The 12,901-nt window shown below is 43.5% G+C and overlaps 1 protein-coding gene across 1 annotated transcript in view; it reads left to right on the plus strand.

Moving 5' to 3' along the window:
• Nucleotides 1-12,571, plus strand: part of ALDH7A1 (aldehyde dehydrogenase 7 family member A1) — a 33,195-nt gene extending 20,624 nt beyond the window's left edge. The window contains exons 12-18 of the mRNA XM_053257681.1: nt 58-142; nt 4,100-4,206; nt 6,235-6,351; nt 9,856-9,953; nt 10,318-10,391; nt 11,074-11,149; nt 12,132-12,571. Of these exons, the coding sequence (XP_053113656.1) occupies nt 58-142; nt 4,100-4,206; nt 6,235-6,351; nt 9,856-9,953; nt 10,318-10,391; nt 11,074-11,149; nt 12,132-12,186 (612 nt within the window). The 3' untranslated portion in view covers nt 12,187-12,571. The remainder of the gene's footprint in view (nt 1-57; nt 143-4,099; nt 4,207-6,234; nt 6,352-9,855; nt 9,954-10,317; nt 10,392-11,073; nt 11,150-12,131) is intronic.
• The last annotated feature ends 330 nt before the right edge of the window (nt 12,572-12,901 follow it).

The following is a 12,901-nucleotide window of genomic DNA, read 5'->3' on the forward strand; positions in this document are numbered from 1 at the left end:
CACTGTCAGAGTTATTATATTACTAATCTTACTCAACATTCATGACATTCTGCTTAGATTTTGCATGAAAGCATCCATGATGAAGTGGTGGAAAAACTAATGAAGGCATATGCACAAGTTCGAATTGGAGATCCATGGGATGGTAAGAGCTCATTGTTTGTGGCAGTATAGTGTGGTGTTCTCAATGAATCGTTTCTAGGCTGGCTGCAGTGGAGAACTAGGGTTAAGAACATAACATAAGAACAGCCCTGCTGGGTCTGGCCCAAGGAGGCCCATCTAGTCCAGCATCCAGTTTCACACAGTGGCCCACCAGATGCCACTGGAAGCCTACAGGCAGGAGTTGAGGGCATGCCGTCTCTCCTGCTGCTACTCCCCTGCATCTGGTACTCAGAAGCATCCTGCCTCGGAGGCTGGAGGTGGCCTTTAGCCCTCCAACTAGTAGGTTCTGCTACATCCAAGTGAAGAGACCTCCCCTGTCATCCCCCTCCCCTGCCCTTCTAGAAACGAGGCATGTGTGCTTGTGGATTTTCACTGCACGGATGGACCAGCTATCAGAAGTTGTTCATCTGTTCATGGGAGCTCTTTGATGCTAGCTCAGCACATGGAATGCAGTCAGTAATAAGCTGCATTAAAAATGTGTAGAAGGTTTCACTTTACCAAAAAATATGACCAATGTTAACACAAATAGCTGACTGTATGTTGTTCCCTATGGAGTAGTAGAATAAAGAGAGGACCCCTAGCTTAATAACAGTTAGGGGCATGCACAGAACCACGGCGGGGAGGAACGAAGGTGGCAGGGGTGCCGCTTTAAGAGCAAGGGATGGTGCACTCACCCTTCCTGCTGCTTTCCCCCAGGAATCCCTCTCAGCCTATCTTGGCGATGTCAGGGAGGGAACTTGGAACCTAGATGCTTTTCCCAGAGCTGCTCCATCCCCTTACAGTGCTCATGCATGTAGTCTCCCTTTCATATGCAACCAGGGTGGACCCTGCGTATCTAAGGGGACAAGGCATGCTTGCTACTACAAGACCAGCTCTCCTCCCTATTATGCAAGCAAAATAATGCTCAGGATCATCCAATGAAGATTAGAGCCCTATGTAGAAAGGGAAATGCAGGATGTTCAAGCTGGTTTCAGAAAAGGCCAAGGAACAAGAGACATCATTGCCGATGCACGCTGGGATCATTGAGAAAGCCAAAGAATACCAGAAATAAGTCAATACGTGCTTTATTGACTACAGAAAAGCTTTTGATTGTGTCGACCATGCCAAGTTATGGAATATCCTTAGGAAAATGGGTGTCCCGGAACATCTCATTGTTCTCATGAAAAACCTCTACCCAGGGCAGGAAGCTGCAGTGGAGACAGAACATGGTGAAACAGACTGGTTCCAGATCGGCAAAGAAGTAAGGCAAGGCTGTATACTTTCTCCTTCTTTATTCAATTTATATGTTGAACATACACTGAGAGAAGCTGGATTGGAAGAAGATGAGCGTGGTTTTAAAGTTGGAGGAAGAAACATCAATAGCCTGCGCTATGCTGATGACACCACTCTCATAGCTGAGAATGTGGATGATCTTCAAGCTCTAGTAATGAAAGTCAAGGAGCACAGTGAAAAAATGGGACTACAGCTAAATGTAAAGAAGACTAAACTAATGACGACGGGTACAGCAACCACCCTCAGAATTAATAATGAAGACATTGAAGTGGTGGATAGCTTCTGCCTTTTAGGATTGACCATCAACAGTAAAGGATTCAGCAGTCAAGAAATACGCCACAGACTAGCACTTGGTAGGGCTGCAATAAAGGCCTTGGAAAGGATATTTAGATGCCGTGACGTGTCTACACCGACAAAGATTAGAATTGTTCGGACAATGGTTTTTCCTGTGACACTCTATGGATGCGAAAGCTGGACTTGGAAGAAGCAAGATAGAAAACACATTGATGCTTTTGAGCTTTGGTGCTGGAAAAGACTTTTGAGGATACTTTGGACAGCCAGGAAAACAAACCAATGGATCATAGAACAAATCAATCCAGTATATTCACTCAAGGCACAAATGACCAGTCTCAAACTATCATACTTCAGAAACATATGAAGACTCAGCTCCCTTGAGAAGTCCATAATGCTGGGGAAAGTTGAAGGAAAGAGAAGAAGAAGACAACCAGCAGCAAGGTGGATGGAATCGATTACAACAGTGATGAATGCACCGCTGAGAGACCTTAAAGGCCAAGTTGAAGACAAATCATCCTGGAGAAAATCAATCTATGCGGTCGCTAAGAGTTGACACCCACTTGACGGCACTCTAATAAATAAATAAATAAATAAATCATTCCAGTACTGAAGTATTACAATGCCCGTTTATGAATTTATGGAATAGCCACACTACAGTTCGGGTCATGCCGTCTCAGAAGAGGATTTTGTAACACTGAAAAAGTTTGCAGAAAACAGCAAGCAAAATTATTGGGAGCAAGTAGAGTGATTTCCAAGTAAGGAAAGGCAAAAGCATTTGAGGTTATTTAGGTTAGAAAAAAGCTTACTGATGGGAGGGGAGACACATTGTAGAGATGTATAAAATGATGCATGGTGTAGAGAAACTGGGTAGAGAGAGGTTTTTCTCCCTCTTACTTAATACTATTCAAGATAACGTAGGAGATTCAGGACAGACTACAAAACTGCACACAATTCATAATTAACATGTGGAATTTACTGCCACAAGATGTGATGATGGCCATTAGCTAAGGAGGCGGTTCCCACAATCAGTGGGAACTGCCAGAGAGGGTTAAGCGCGGAGAGCGGGCTTAGCCCGCTCTCCCCGCAGATGAGCGCCCGCAGAGCCCTGGGCGGCCGAATCGGCTGCCCACATGACTGCCGGCTCTGTCATGGAGCCGGCGGGTGCTGCAGGGATCAGGTGCTGCTTAGCCCCCGGAAGTTCCAGCATTCCCTGCATGAGTGCGCAGGGCATGCTGGAGAGACCCCCGAGCCAGGAGGCTGCTTTTTAGCCTCCCAGTGGGGGGTCTGCTCGTGAGTTGCTGCAGCGCAGAGCTGCGCCATGGCAACACACAATCAAAAAGCCCAAGTTAGCGGGGCGCTCGCTCTGCTAACCTGGGCTTAGGGGAGGGTAACTTTAGCGGGTTACCCACTATGGTGAGACCGGGCTCGACTGAGAGCCTGATGGTTCTCACGCGTGGGCAAAATCAGGCTAGGCTCCCTTAGCCCGATTTCGCCCGATTGTGAGAATCGCCTCTATATGTCTTTAAAAGGGAGTTCGACAAATTCATGCAGGATAGGTCTATCAATGTCTGTTAGTCTCGGGATGCAGCCTTGAGGTTCAGAGATGGTCTCCCTCTCAATATCAGCTGCTAGGAAGGAATGGTGGAAGAAGCCCATTGCCTCCCTGTCCTCCTTGTGAGCTTCCCATAGCTATCTGGTCACTACGAGAGCCCTCCTTGTGACTTCTGAAATCAACATTATTATTATTATACACAGTCAGACAGGTGTTATTGACTGGTTTGTTTTATACAGACATCGAGTCCTTCTCAAGGACCTGGGATGCCAGAATTTTATTTTCAATGTTGTTGCTGTTGTTATAGCTATTGTCGCAGAATATAGGCTGTTCCCAGTAAAGCTGCTTTTTGTAATTGGCTGATGGTGATTTCTGTGGCCCCATTGGTGTTGAGGTGCTCTTCAAGGTCTTTTGGAACTGCACCCAGGGCACCAATGACCACTGGGATTATTTTGGTCTTTTTCTGCCACAGCCTTTCAATTTCAATTTGTAGATCTTTGTATTTTGTGATTTTTTCTATTTCTTTTTCTTCTATTCTGCTATCCCCTGGTATTGCTATGTCGATTATTTTGACTTGTTTTTCTTTCTTCTCGACTACAGTTATATCTGGTGTATTGTGTGGCAGATTATTATTATTAATTATTATTTATTATTATTTATGTACCACTTAAAGAAAAAGTTTTCCAAAGTGGCTGATGATGAAGATGATGATATGGTGGTTGCCTCTCCCCAAAGGGTTCACAGTTTCAGAATGTCGGTAGGCATTTCTTGTAAATATTATGTATTTTTGTTTCCATCTAAATACAAGTCATTTCTTTGCAGCTAACACCCTATGTGGTCCTCTCCACACAAAGGAAGCAGTGAAGATGTTTGCTGATGCAGTAGGACTGGCCAAACAGCAAGGTGGCTCTGTGGTCTATGGTGGGAAGGTAACTATTCTCATCAACATGCGTGCGCATACACTATTAAGCCTAAATTGAAGTAAAGAACCCATGGCACAAAATAGTTTTTGTTTTGTTTTCCTGGAATGAGAGAAGCTGTTTCTTGAAAGCATTGTACCTGCTACTGTATTTAGGAGAGGAGAGCTGGTCTTGTAGTAGCAAGCATGACTTGTCCCCTTAGCTAAGCAGGGTCTACCCTGGTTGCATATGAAAGGGACACTAGAAGTGTGAGCACTGGAAGAGATTCCCCTCTGGGGATGGAGCTGCTCTGGGAAGAGCAGAGGGTTCCAAGTTCCCTCCCTGGCATCTCCAAGACAGGGCTGAGAGAGACTCCTGCCTGCAACCTTGGAGAAGCTGCTGCCAGTCTGTGAAGACAATACTGAGCTAGATAGACCAATGGCCTGACTCAATATATGGTAGCTTTCTATGTTCCTATGTAGTTGTGCTACAGGAACATTGTCCTTTTCAAAATTCATTTCATTTGAAAGCATTAAATCTCAGAGAAAAGGCAGTAATTTTTCATAGTCTTAACTCTGGCCTTCAGTTAGGTTTGGTGATCGGGTTTGGTCCCATCAACAGAATTAAAACACAGACTAGAATGAATATACTCTATACGTAAATACCAAATATGGCATGTAATATTGCATTCTTTACAATGCGGTAAGAGACAGGCCTCTCCTGCACAACCCAAGCAGAACTATGGCTGTTCTATGGCTATAGGTAGCATCGATACCCCAGGGCCAGGCTGGGCTAAACAAGCAAAGTTTACAAGGGAAGGTGATGATTCATATCTTCCAATCTAATAAATTAACTTGTGTAAACAGACCAGCCCAAGAGGAGGAGAAGCTTTTTTTCACAATGTCTAAGGTTTCTGCTGAATCTACGACACTTTGGAGAAGTATCTACACAAATATGAAGTTTACCTTTGAACAGATTTTTCTGTTAGTAGCTGATAGAATTATCTGGATAATAGCTGTTTCATGGTGTCTGGTGACTTGGAGCAGTAGGAACACAAAGGATTAAAGCACAAACCTAATAGCTGTGTATGGGGAGGGACAGAAACTTGTTTTATCAGTCAACCCTATTTTTCTCCATCTTAGCTCTTTTGCAAAGAGGATAGAGTATTTATTTGAACCCTTTTTCTAAAAGGTACCCATGGCAAGTCTTGGTCTATATAAAATCAAACATAAAATCATAAAACAATTATAACAGCGCTTAACTTCTCAAAACTGCAAAAGCATAGGACCAAAATGGTATCGATCAGATTGCGAGCTCTGCGTATATCATATACCAGACTATAGATCTGTCTGAAAAAGCATATTTTTTCACTATTTTCCTGGAGGAGGAGGCCAGCTGGACCTTGCTATACAACCTGCTATGAATCTGACTTAATAGCCACGCAGCAACTTTATGATGGTCTCTGTTTATGTCTGTTTAAACAGCTACTGCCAAATCAAGGTCTTGTACTTAGGACCCAGAAAAAATGAGGACAACTTTTTCATCTCACTAGGGGCTGGAATTTGGAAGCCCAGTTCATACAAACAGGTTAATGGCACAATCACTATAACTAAAGCCCTAGCAGATGTTATATTGTATGTATGCTCAGGTGTCTGTAACATGTATGCATGACTGTATATGCATTCATTTAAAAAGAAAACCTGGGTACAGGCCCCCTGCAATGTAGGATACAGATAGGAAGTGTTCTGTTGTATGTGCATTCAACAGAATATGCAAATAACTGGCCATGTGTACAGATCTGCATGTGCGTACACTGTACAGATTGTACATGCATTGAATGAAATATGTTAATAGGGTTTACACGTTAGTCAAGCTACCAGCTTCACTGATATGATTTTCTAATGTGCATGTAGCAACTGAGGCAGTGTTATGAAGTGGTGAGTTTATTGCCAGGCAACAAATCCTAGTCAGCCAAGACAGGGAATTAAATTCCTGATTGTGACATTATCTCATCTGGCTGAAAGTAATAGATGCCATGTTTGTCTGTTTTGATTAAAGGTTTTAGATCGCCCTGGAAACTATGTTGAACCAACCATTGTGACTGGACTTCCACATAATGCACCTATTGTTCAGAAAGAGACATTTGCCCCTATCCTTTATGTGCTAAAATTCAAGGTAAACAAACCTGTTCTTAGGTAAGATGTAAGTATGCTTTCTAACAAAGTATAATTTTGGTAGCAAAGACTCCTTCTATATTCCTAAGTTGAGCGATCTTTTTTTTAAAGAGGCAAACAATTCAAAGATGAATTGTTTACATTTGGTGGTGCTATGGTGCTGAACTTTGGGTGGAGAGTCAATGAAATAATAATTTTTTGTTTGTTTGTTTGATTGATTGATTGATTGATTGATTTCTATACCACCCTTCCAAAAATGGCTCAGGGTGGTTTACACAGAGAAATAATAAATAAATAAGATGGCTCCCTGTCCCCCGAAAGGTGTCATAATCTAAAAAAGAAACATAAGATAGGCACCAGCAACAGTCACTGGAAGTACTGTGCTGGGGGTGGATAGGGCCAGTTACTGTTCACCTGCTAAATAAAGAGAATCACCACGTTAAAAGGTGCCTCTTTGCCAAGTTAGCAAATTGCATAAGTCCACCACCCTGGGAAGCACTGCTAAATGCCATGAATTAAAAAGCCTTTAAGCTTTGCATGTGTGGATGATGATAACACTCTGGGATTGTATCTTGTATACCCTGTATTGTGATTCCAGACCATTGTTGATACATGGGGCACAGTGGTCCCTCCCCCAAGAATATAATTATTGGCATCCTTCATTCTTAATTCCAAAATATATATGTTTTCTTGGTCTACTTTCAAAATAATAGACAGACATCTTCCTTGCAACTGAGGGATAGACCAGTTATTGCTGACTTCCCAGGACCCCTGTGTCAAGTCATTCAGTTCAAAGATACAACCCTGCTTTCTGGACAATGGAGATGCTCCCCTTGGGGCTGCATCAGGAGATTCTGGTGTATCCTTACTTCTTCTCTAGGCAAACTCAGCACCACAATACACTCTCAAATACATCTCTCAAATTCCACAGGCAGGCTCAGCTAAGAACTGGATGTGGAGTCGGTTCTTGACAGTACCTCTCAGTGTTCCTCTTACTGTTTTATATATTGCCTAAGTGTCTGTATTTTTAATATCAGCTAGGCATTTTGGTAAGTCCTGCCACCGGATCTGCACCCTATAGGCGGTTTCATTTCTGGATGAAGATACACGCCAAAGTTGGCCATCTTCTTTTAAGACCTTGAATATGAATGAAATCTGCCTGCCAGTAGAAGACAGCATTAGCATGAACTGAAAGAAAATTCAAGATCACTACTTGAAGCCTACTCTAGAATTTTGCAAAATATGCCATACATCATACACATACTTTCTCTGCTGATGGAGGAGGGTACCCATTGTTGCTTATCTCCACCTACATGCGCCAGAGGCAGGACTATTCAAAAGAAGGGAACCTTTAAGAGCCTATGTAGGGTGGTCCCCCTTCCGTTCCTACACTCCAGAGACCCACTCTGTGTCAACAACTCTTACTGCTTTTTGAGGCATACCTTCTCTAACTTTCCTGTTCTTTCACTTTTGGTTCTTGCCTATTGTTACTTTTCTCCTTATAGCTGAATTCTCCCCTTCTGGGCCGTCTTCTTTTTAGATTGATTTTGAGATGCCTCTTGAGGCCTAACTTTCTAATTTCACTTTTACTGCTTATCTATTGTTTCTTTTTCCTTTCAGCTGAATTCTCCCCTTCTGGGCAGACTTCTCTTTTACTTATCCATTCCTTGTTCATTTCTCTCTCCTTTAAAAAAAAACCCCAAAACAACAACACCTTAGTTGATCCTTCTCTCTTTCCTTCCTTTTTACCTTGCAATGGCCTCTGTCAAGCCCAGGCAGGTGAACATCTTAGTCTTCTGTTCACCTGAGTAACATCAGGAGAGAGGGCACGCCCTCAACTCCTGCCTGTAGGCTTCCAGCGGCATCTGGTGGGCCACTGTGTGAAACAGGATGCTGGACTAGGTGGTCCTTCTTGAAAGCTACGATAAAAGGCTTTCTCAGAGGAGAGTTGGTCTTGTGGTAGCAAGCATGACTTGTCCCCTTATCTAAGCAGGATCCGCCCTGGTTGCATATGAATTGGAGACTTGATGTGTGAGCACTGTAAGATATTCCCCTTAGGGGGTGATGGAGCCACTCTGGGAAGAGCAGAAGGTTCAAGGTTCCCTCCCTGGCAGCATCTCCAAGATAGGGCTGAGGGAGATTCCTTCCTGCAACCTTGGAGGAGCCACTGCCAGTCTGTGGAGACAATACTGAGCTAGATGGACCAAGGGTTGGAGTCAGTATATGGCAGCTTCCTATGTTCCATCCCAACACTCCAATTCCAGGATGCCAATGGCTTAGCCTCTAGAGGGAACACATCAAACACCACTAGGTCCTCACTGGCTCTGACTCCTCCCCAACCCAAGACGAGGGCTCTTCAAAGGCCTTGGGCTCTGGCCGCATTTCTTGCCACTGCTGCCCTCTGGCAGAAGGAGAAGTGGGGTGGTCTGTGTTGCCACTGACAAGAGAGCTCCTAAAGAGAGCAGGAGAGTAACTCTGGCCTTGGCATCCTCTAGCTGTCCAGACAGTATTTATCCTGAAGCAGTTCAATGTGCCTATGAACTGCATGGCTCAGATGGCCAGGCTCCAGCTGGCTCCACCAGCCAGCAAATTCTGGTCCCAGTACTCCCAGCCAGGCCTGAAAAGACGCTCACGATGCTGCCACCTTCTCCAATGCCACTCCCATCTCCCTCACAACCACGGCAGCAGGCAGTGTTAAGAGACAGATGATTGCCACTCCAGGACTGGTGAGACCCACCCCTGTTAAACCAGATCCTTACTGTCTGTCTCTTTTTTTAGCCGGCTGCCATGGAACAAAAGGCGTCCCGTAAGCCACTGGATATAGGCCTGCACCTTTCTGGCATTTTTGTGTGCAACTTCTGCCTATGCCATCCCACGTCACGGCTCATCCCATCAGATCAGCAGCCATGTCCATGGTTTTTCTCACCCATGCTGCCTGAGGATAAATCTGTAAAACAGCTACATTGAAATTTCTGTCCACATTTACCAGACATTACAAACCCGACACATTCACTTCATCCTGAGCTGCCTTTGGATGGCAAGTCTTGAAACAGGGACTTCTGACACGTTAGGAACATAGGAAGCTGCCATATACTGAGTCAGACCCTTGGTCCATCTAGCTCAGTATTGTCAACACAGACTGGCAGCGGCTTCTCCAAGGTTGCAGGCAGGCATCTCTCTCTCAGCCCTATCTTGGAGATGCTGCCAGGGAGGGAACTTGGAATCTAGATGCTCTTCCCAGAGTGGCGGTTCCATCCCCTGAGGGGAATATCTTCCAGTGCTCACACTTCTAGTCTCCCATTCATATGCAACCAGGGTGGACCCTGCTTAGCTAAGGGGACAAGTCATCCTTGCTACCACAAGACCAGCTCTCCTCTGGTGTGGCCCAGCACACACAGTTTGGGAATCTTAGACCCTGATTTATTGATTGGTTTTTTATTTGGTCATGTTCAAGTCAGCTTTGGCTTTGTTGTTGTTGTTTAACTATGTGTGCTTTTACTTCTAGTCAGAAGAAGAAGCCTTTGCCTGGAACAATGAAGTGAAACAAGGCCTTTCCAGCAGCATCTTTACCGAGAATTTGGGCAGAATATTCCGGTGGCTTGGGTATAGCTCTTACTCTGAAATATTTTTTTTTTCTGGGAAGGAAGGAAAAACAAAACCTAGGGCCAATTTGGATGATCATTCATTGGCACACACAATAACATTGGGGACGTGCCAAGAGGTTTTGGAGCATGTGTAGAGGGGCCATGTAGATGAACATCTGTCTTGCTCAATTAGAGGATACGCCAAGAGCATCTTGGGATGTCTGATGGTGACATCAGGGCAGGCACACTCTTGGTGCTTCCCCAACGTTGTCACATGTACCCATGGACAATTGTCCAAATTGTCTCCTAGATGGATCATTACATCTTCAGCTCCGTTGTTAGTGGTGTTCTCTTTAGTAGCCAATTTTTCTTTTCTTCTCTAGGCCTAAAGGATCAGACTGTGGTATTGCAAACATCAATATTCCAACAAGTGGGGCTGAAATTGGAGGTGCTTTTGGTACGTTCCTGTCAGTTGTACGGATATAAGGACTTCTGTATGGGGTGGTCATAGCTCAATGATTACCAGCTTGTGAATTCTTTGGAATGGCCCCATCAATGATCCAAGGGCCAGAAGTGCCGCACGATGCTTAACACATGCTCAGGCTCTGTAATGAAGATGGCATCATCTAGAAAAATTATTTTCAGCAATACAAAGAAGTATTATCAGGCATAGTATTAAACACAAATGATTTTCATTCGCATATTATATACAAAATAAAAATATGTATATTTGAAGCCCATTTCTAGATCTGGAAAAACATATCTATGCAGGCCATGGTTACAAGCTTAGAAACCTGTGCTAGACAGGTGTATAAAATACAACATGAAAGCTGTGATTGTAAGGACCCTTGAATTTTGTATTACTGTATCACAGTGCAGCTGTGCCCAACATAGAATATATGTAGCCTTGCTCACACCTGATCATCATCCCAGTTCTGTATAATGTTCTCACTTGAGATGAAAATCCTGAGAATGCTTTTTTAAAAATTAAAATATGTAGTATCTCAATGGTTGTGAAACTAAGATAAGCTCAGAGGAGTGGAGTTTGTTTCTTCAATTCTGTTACTGATTGGTTGAGAAATGTTTAGCACTATACTTTGCTTTTAAATTTGTAACGCTTGATTTCTTTTTCCTCCTAGGTGGTAATAAGCACACTGGTGGTGGAAGGGAATCTGGCAGCGATTCATGGAAACAATATATGAGACGATCTACTTGGTAAGAGCTGTGTTGCATTTTCGTTCAAGTCTCTGAATTACTTTTGGTTGAAACCTACTGTATGTTCTCACTAGATGCACTGCAGGGAGATGAAAGACTTCTAAATACAGGATTGAACCATTTTTCTCAGAAATAAATTTGCTCAGGATAATGTCTTGCATAGTGAGCAAGCTTGCACTAGTGCAAGAAGATCACATAGCTGCATTAAATAATGGGGATGTTCAGAATTGCGCTTTTGTGCTATTGTGCAAAAATTCCCTGCAAAGTATTAGACATGCCACAGGACGGGCACCTTGTTGCACAAGCACACACGTATTTGCACTAGTGCAACTCTAGTTTGGAATGCAAGCTTTAGTTTTAGTGCCGTGATCTATTGCAACATATTTGTGCAGGCACTTTCTTAGCCTGGATGTCAGTCACAGATCCCTGTGCATCCTCCCCCTGCCCCCAACCGCAGTCTGACTTGCTAATTGATTTGTTTAATTAAAAACCAAACCTGTGAAACACAGGATACTGTGCCCAACTGCAGGGTTTCTTAACCTTGGGACCCCAGATGTTGTTGGACTTCAACTCCCAGAATCCCCAGACATGGCCTTTGGGGATTCTGGGAGTTGTAGTCTAACAACTTCTGGGGGCCCAAGGTTAAGAAATCCTGGACTATAGGATTTGCTCCAGCAGTGTGATTCCAGAGCACCAGAGGGAGCTGTTTGTTAACAAGCTTCTTAGGTGTTTTGCTGAATTTCTGTATCTTACAGATCCAGGTCAGAAGGAAGTTCACCACATTACGTGCTGTTATCTTGCAGACATGCTTTGGTTTTGGGGTGGTGGGGGCTGTATATCACTGTCTCTCTCAGTGCTGTGGCACTAGACAGAAGTAGTTTTCAGTTTAACTGATGTTCCCCTTATCTCTCTGTGAAAGTATCCTTAGAAGTGCATATCTGACTAATTTCAGAGACCAAATCCGATTCTCTTTATTTTTCAGTACACTCAATTTCAGCAAGGATTTGCCTCTGGCTCAAGGGATCAAGTTTCAATAATGGTCTTGTGAATGCTCTACCTTGGCTGAATTTGACATTCAAGAATGGACCACCTGTTGATTGCACCTGCAGAGCCAGCTACCTGAAATCATCTAGCACTGAGGATTTTGTAGCTGCTACGATGTTCTCTTCCAAAAAACACAAATTATGTTGGACACTAAGATCATTTCAGTTGTGTATCCAGGCTCTGATTCTCTACTTAGGAGTTCAAGTGAAGATCCTGATGGGGACGAGGGGTTTTTTTCTATATCTGCCTGAAAATTTTATCTGCAAAATCCTCAAATGCCTTTTATATGTGCTGCATTGGCAGCAAACTTGTGCCAAATGCATCAGGGAGAATTCGTACATAGTCTGCTGCAACACATAAATAAAATTTCTAAATCTCTTGCTGTTATGAAGAACCTGTTCCCTTTATTTTTCTTTCTTTCTTAACCTCAGATTACTGGTGAATAAACAGTCTTCTTTGATCAAATCTGAGAAGAAGCTTTCTCCTCCACCTTTTAGTTGAATGTGAAAATGGAAGCAGCAACACACATTCTATTACACTTCTTAAATAAACCATGAATGTTTTACTTTATTGCCCCACAATCTTCAGTTTCATTGTTCAGAACTCTTTGAAATGCTAGCTAGTTTTCATCCTAGTCTAGATTCAAAGCACTGTTTGCAGGGATGGGTGTGGGGCAGTGTATTAGTCACTGAAGGATTCCTAGATGTT

The sequence above is a fragment of the Hemicordylus capensis genome, chromosome 5, assembly GCF_027244095.1.
Source record: "Hemicordylus capensis ecotype Gifberg chromosome 5, rHemCap1.1.pri, whole genome shotgun sequence".
NCBI classification, from domain to species: Eukaryota; Metazoa; Chordata; class Lepidosauria; order Squamata; family Cordylidae; genus Hemicordylus; species Hemicordylus capensis.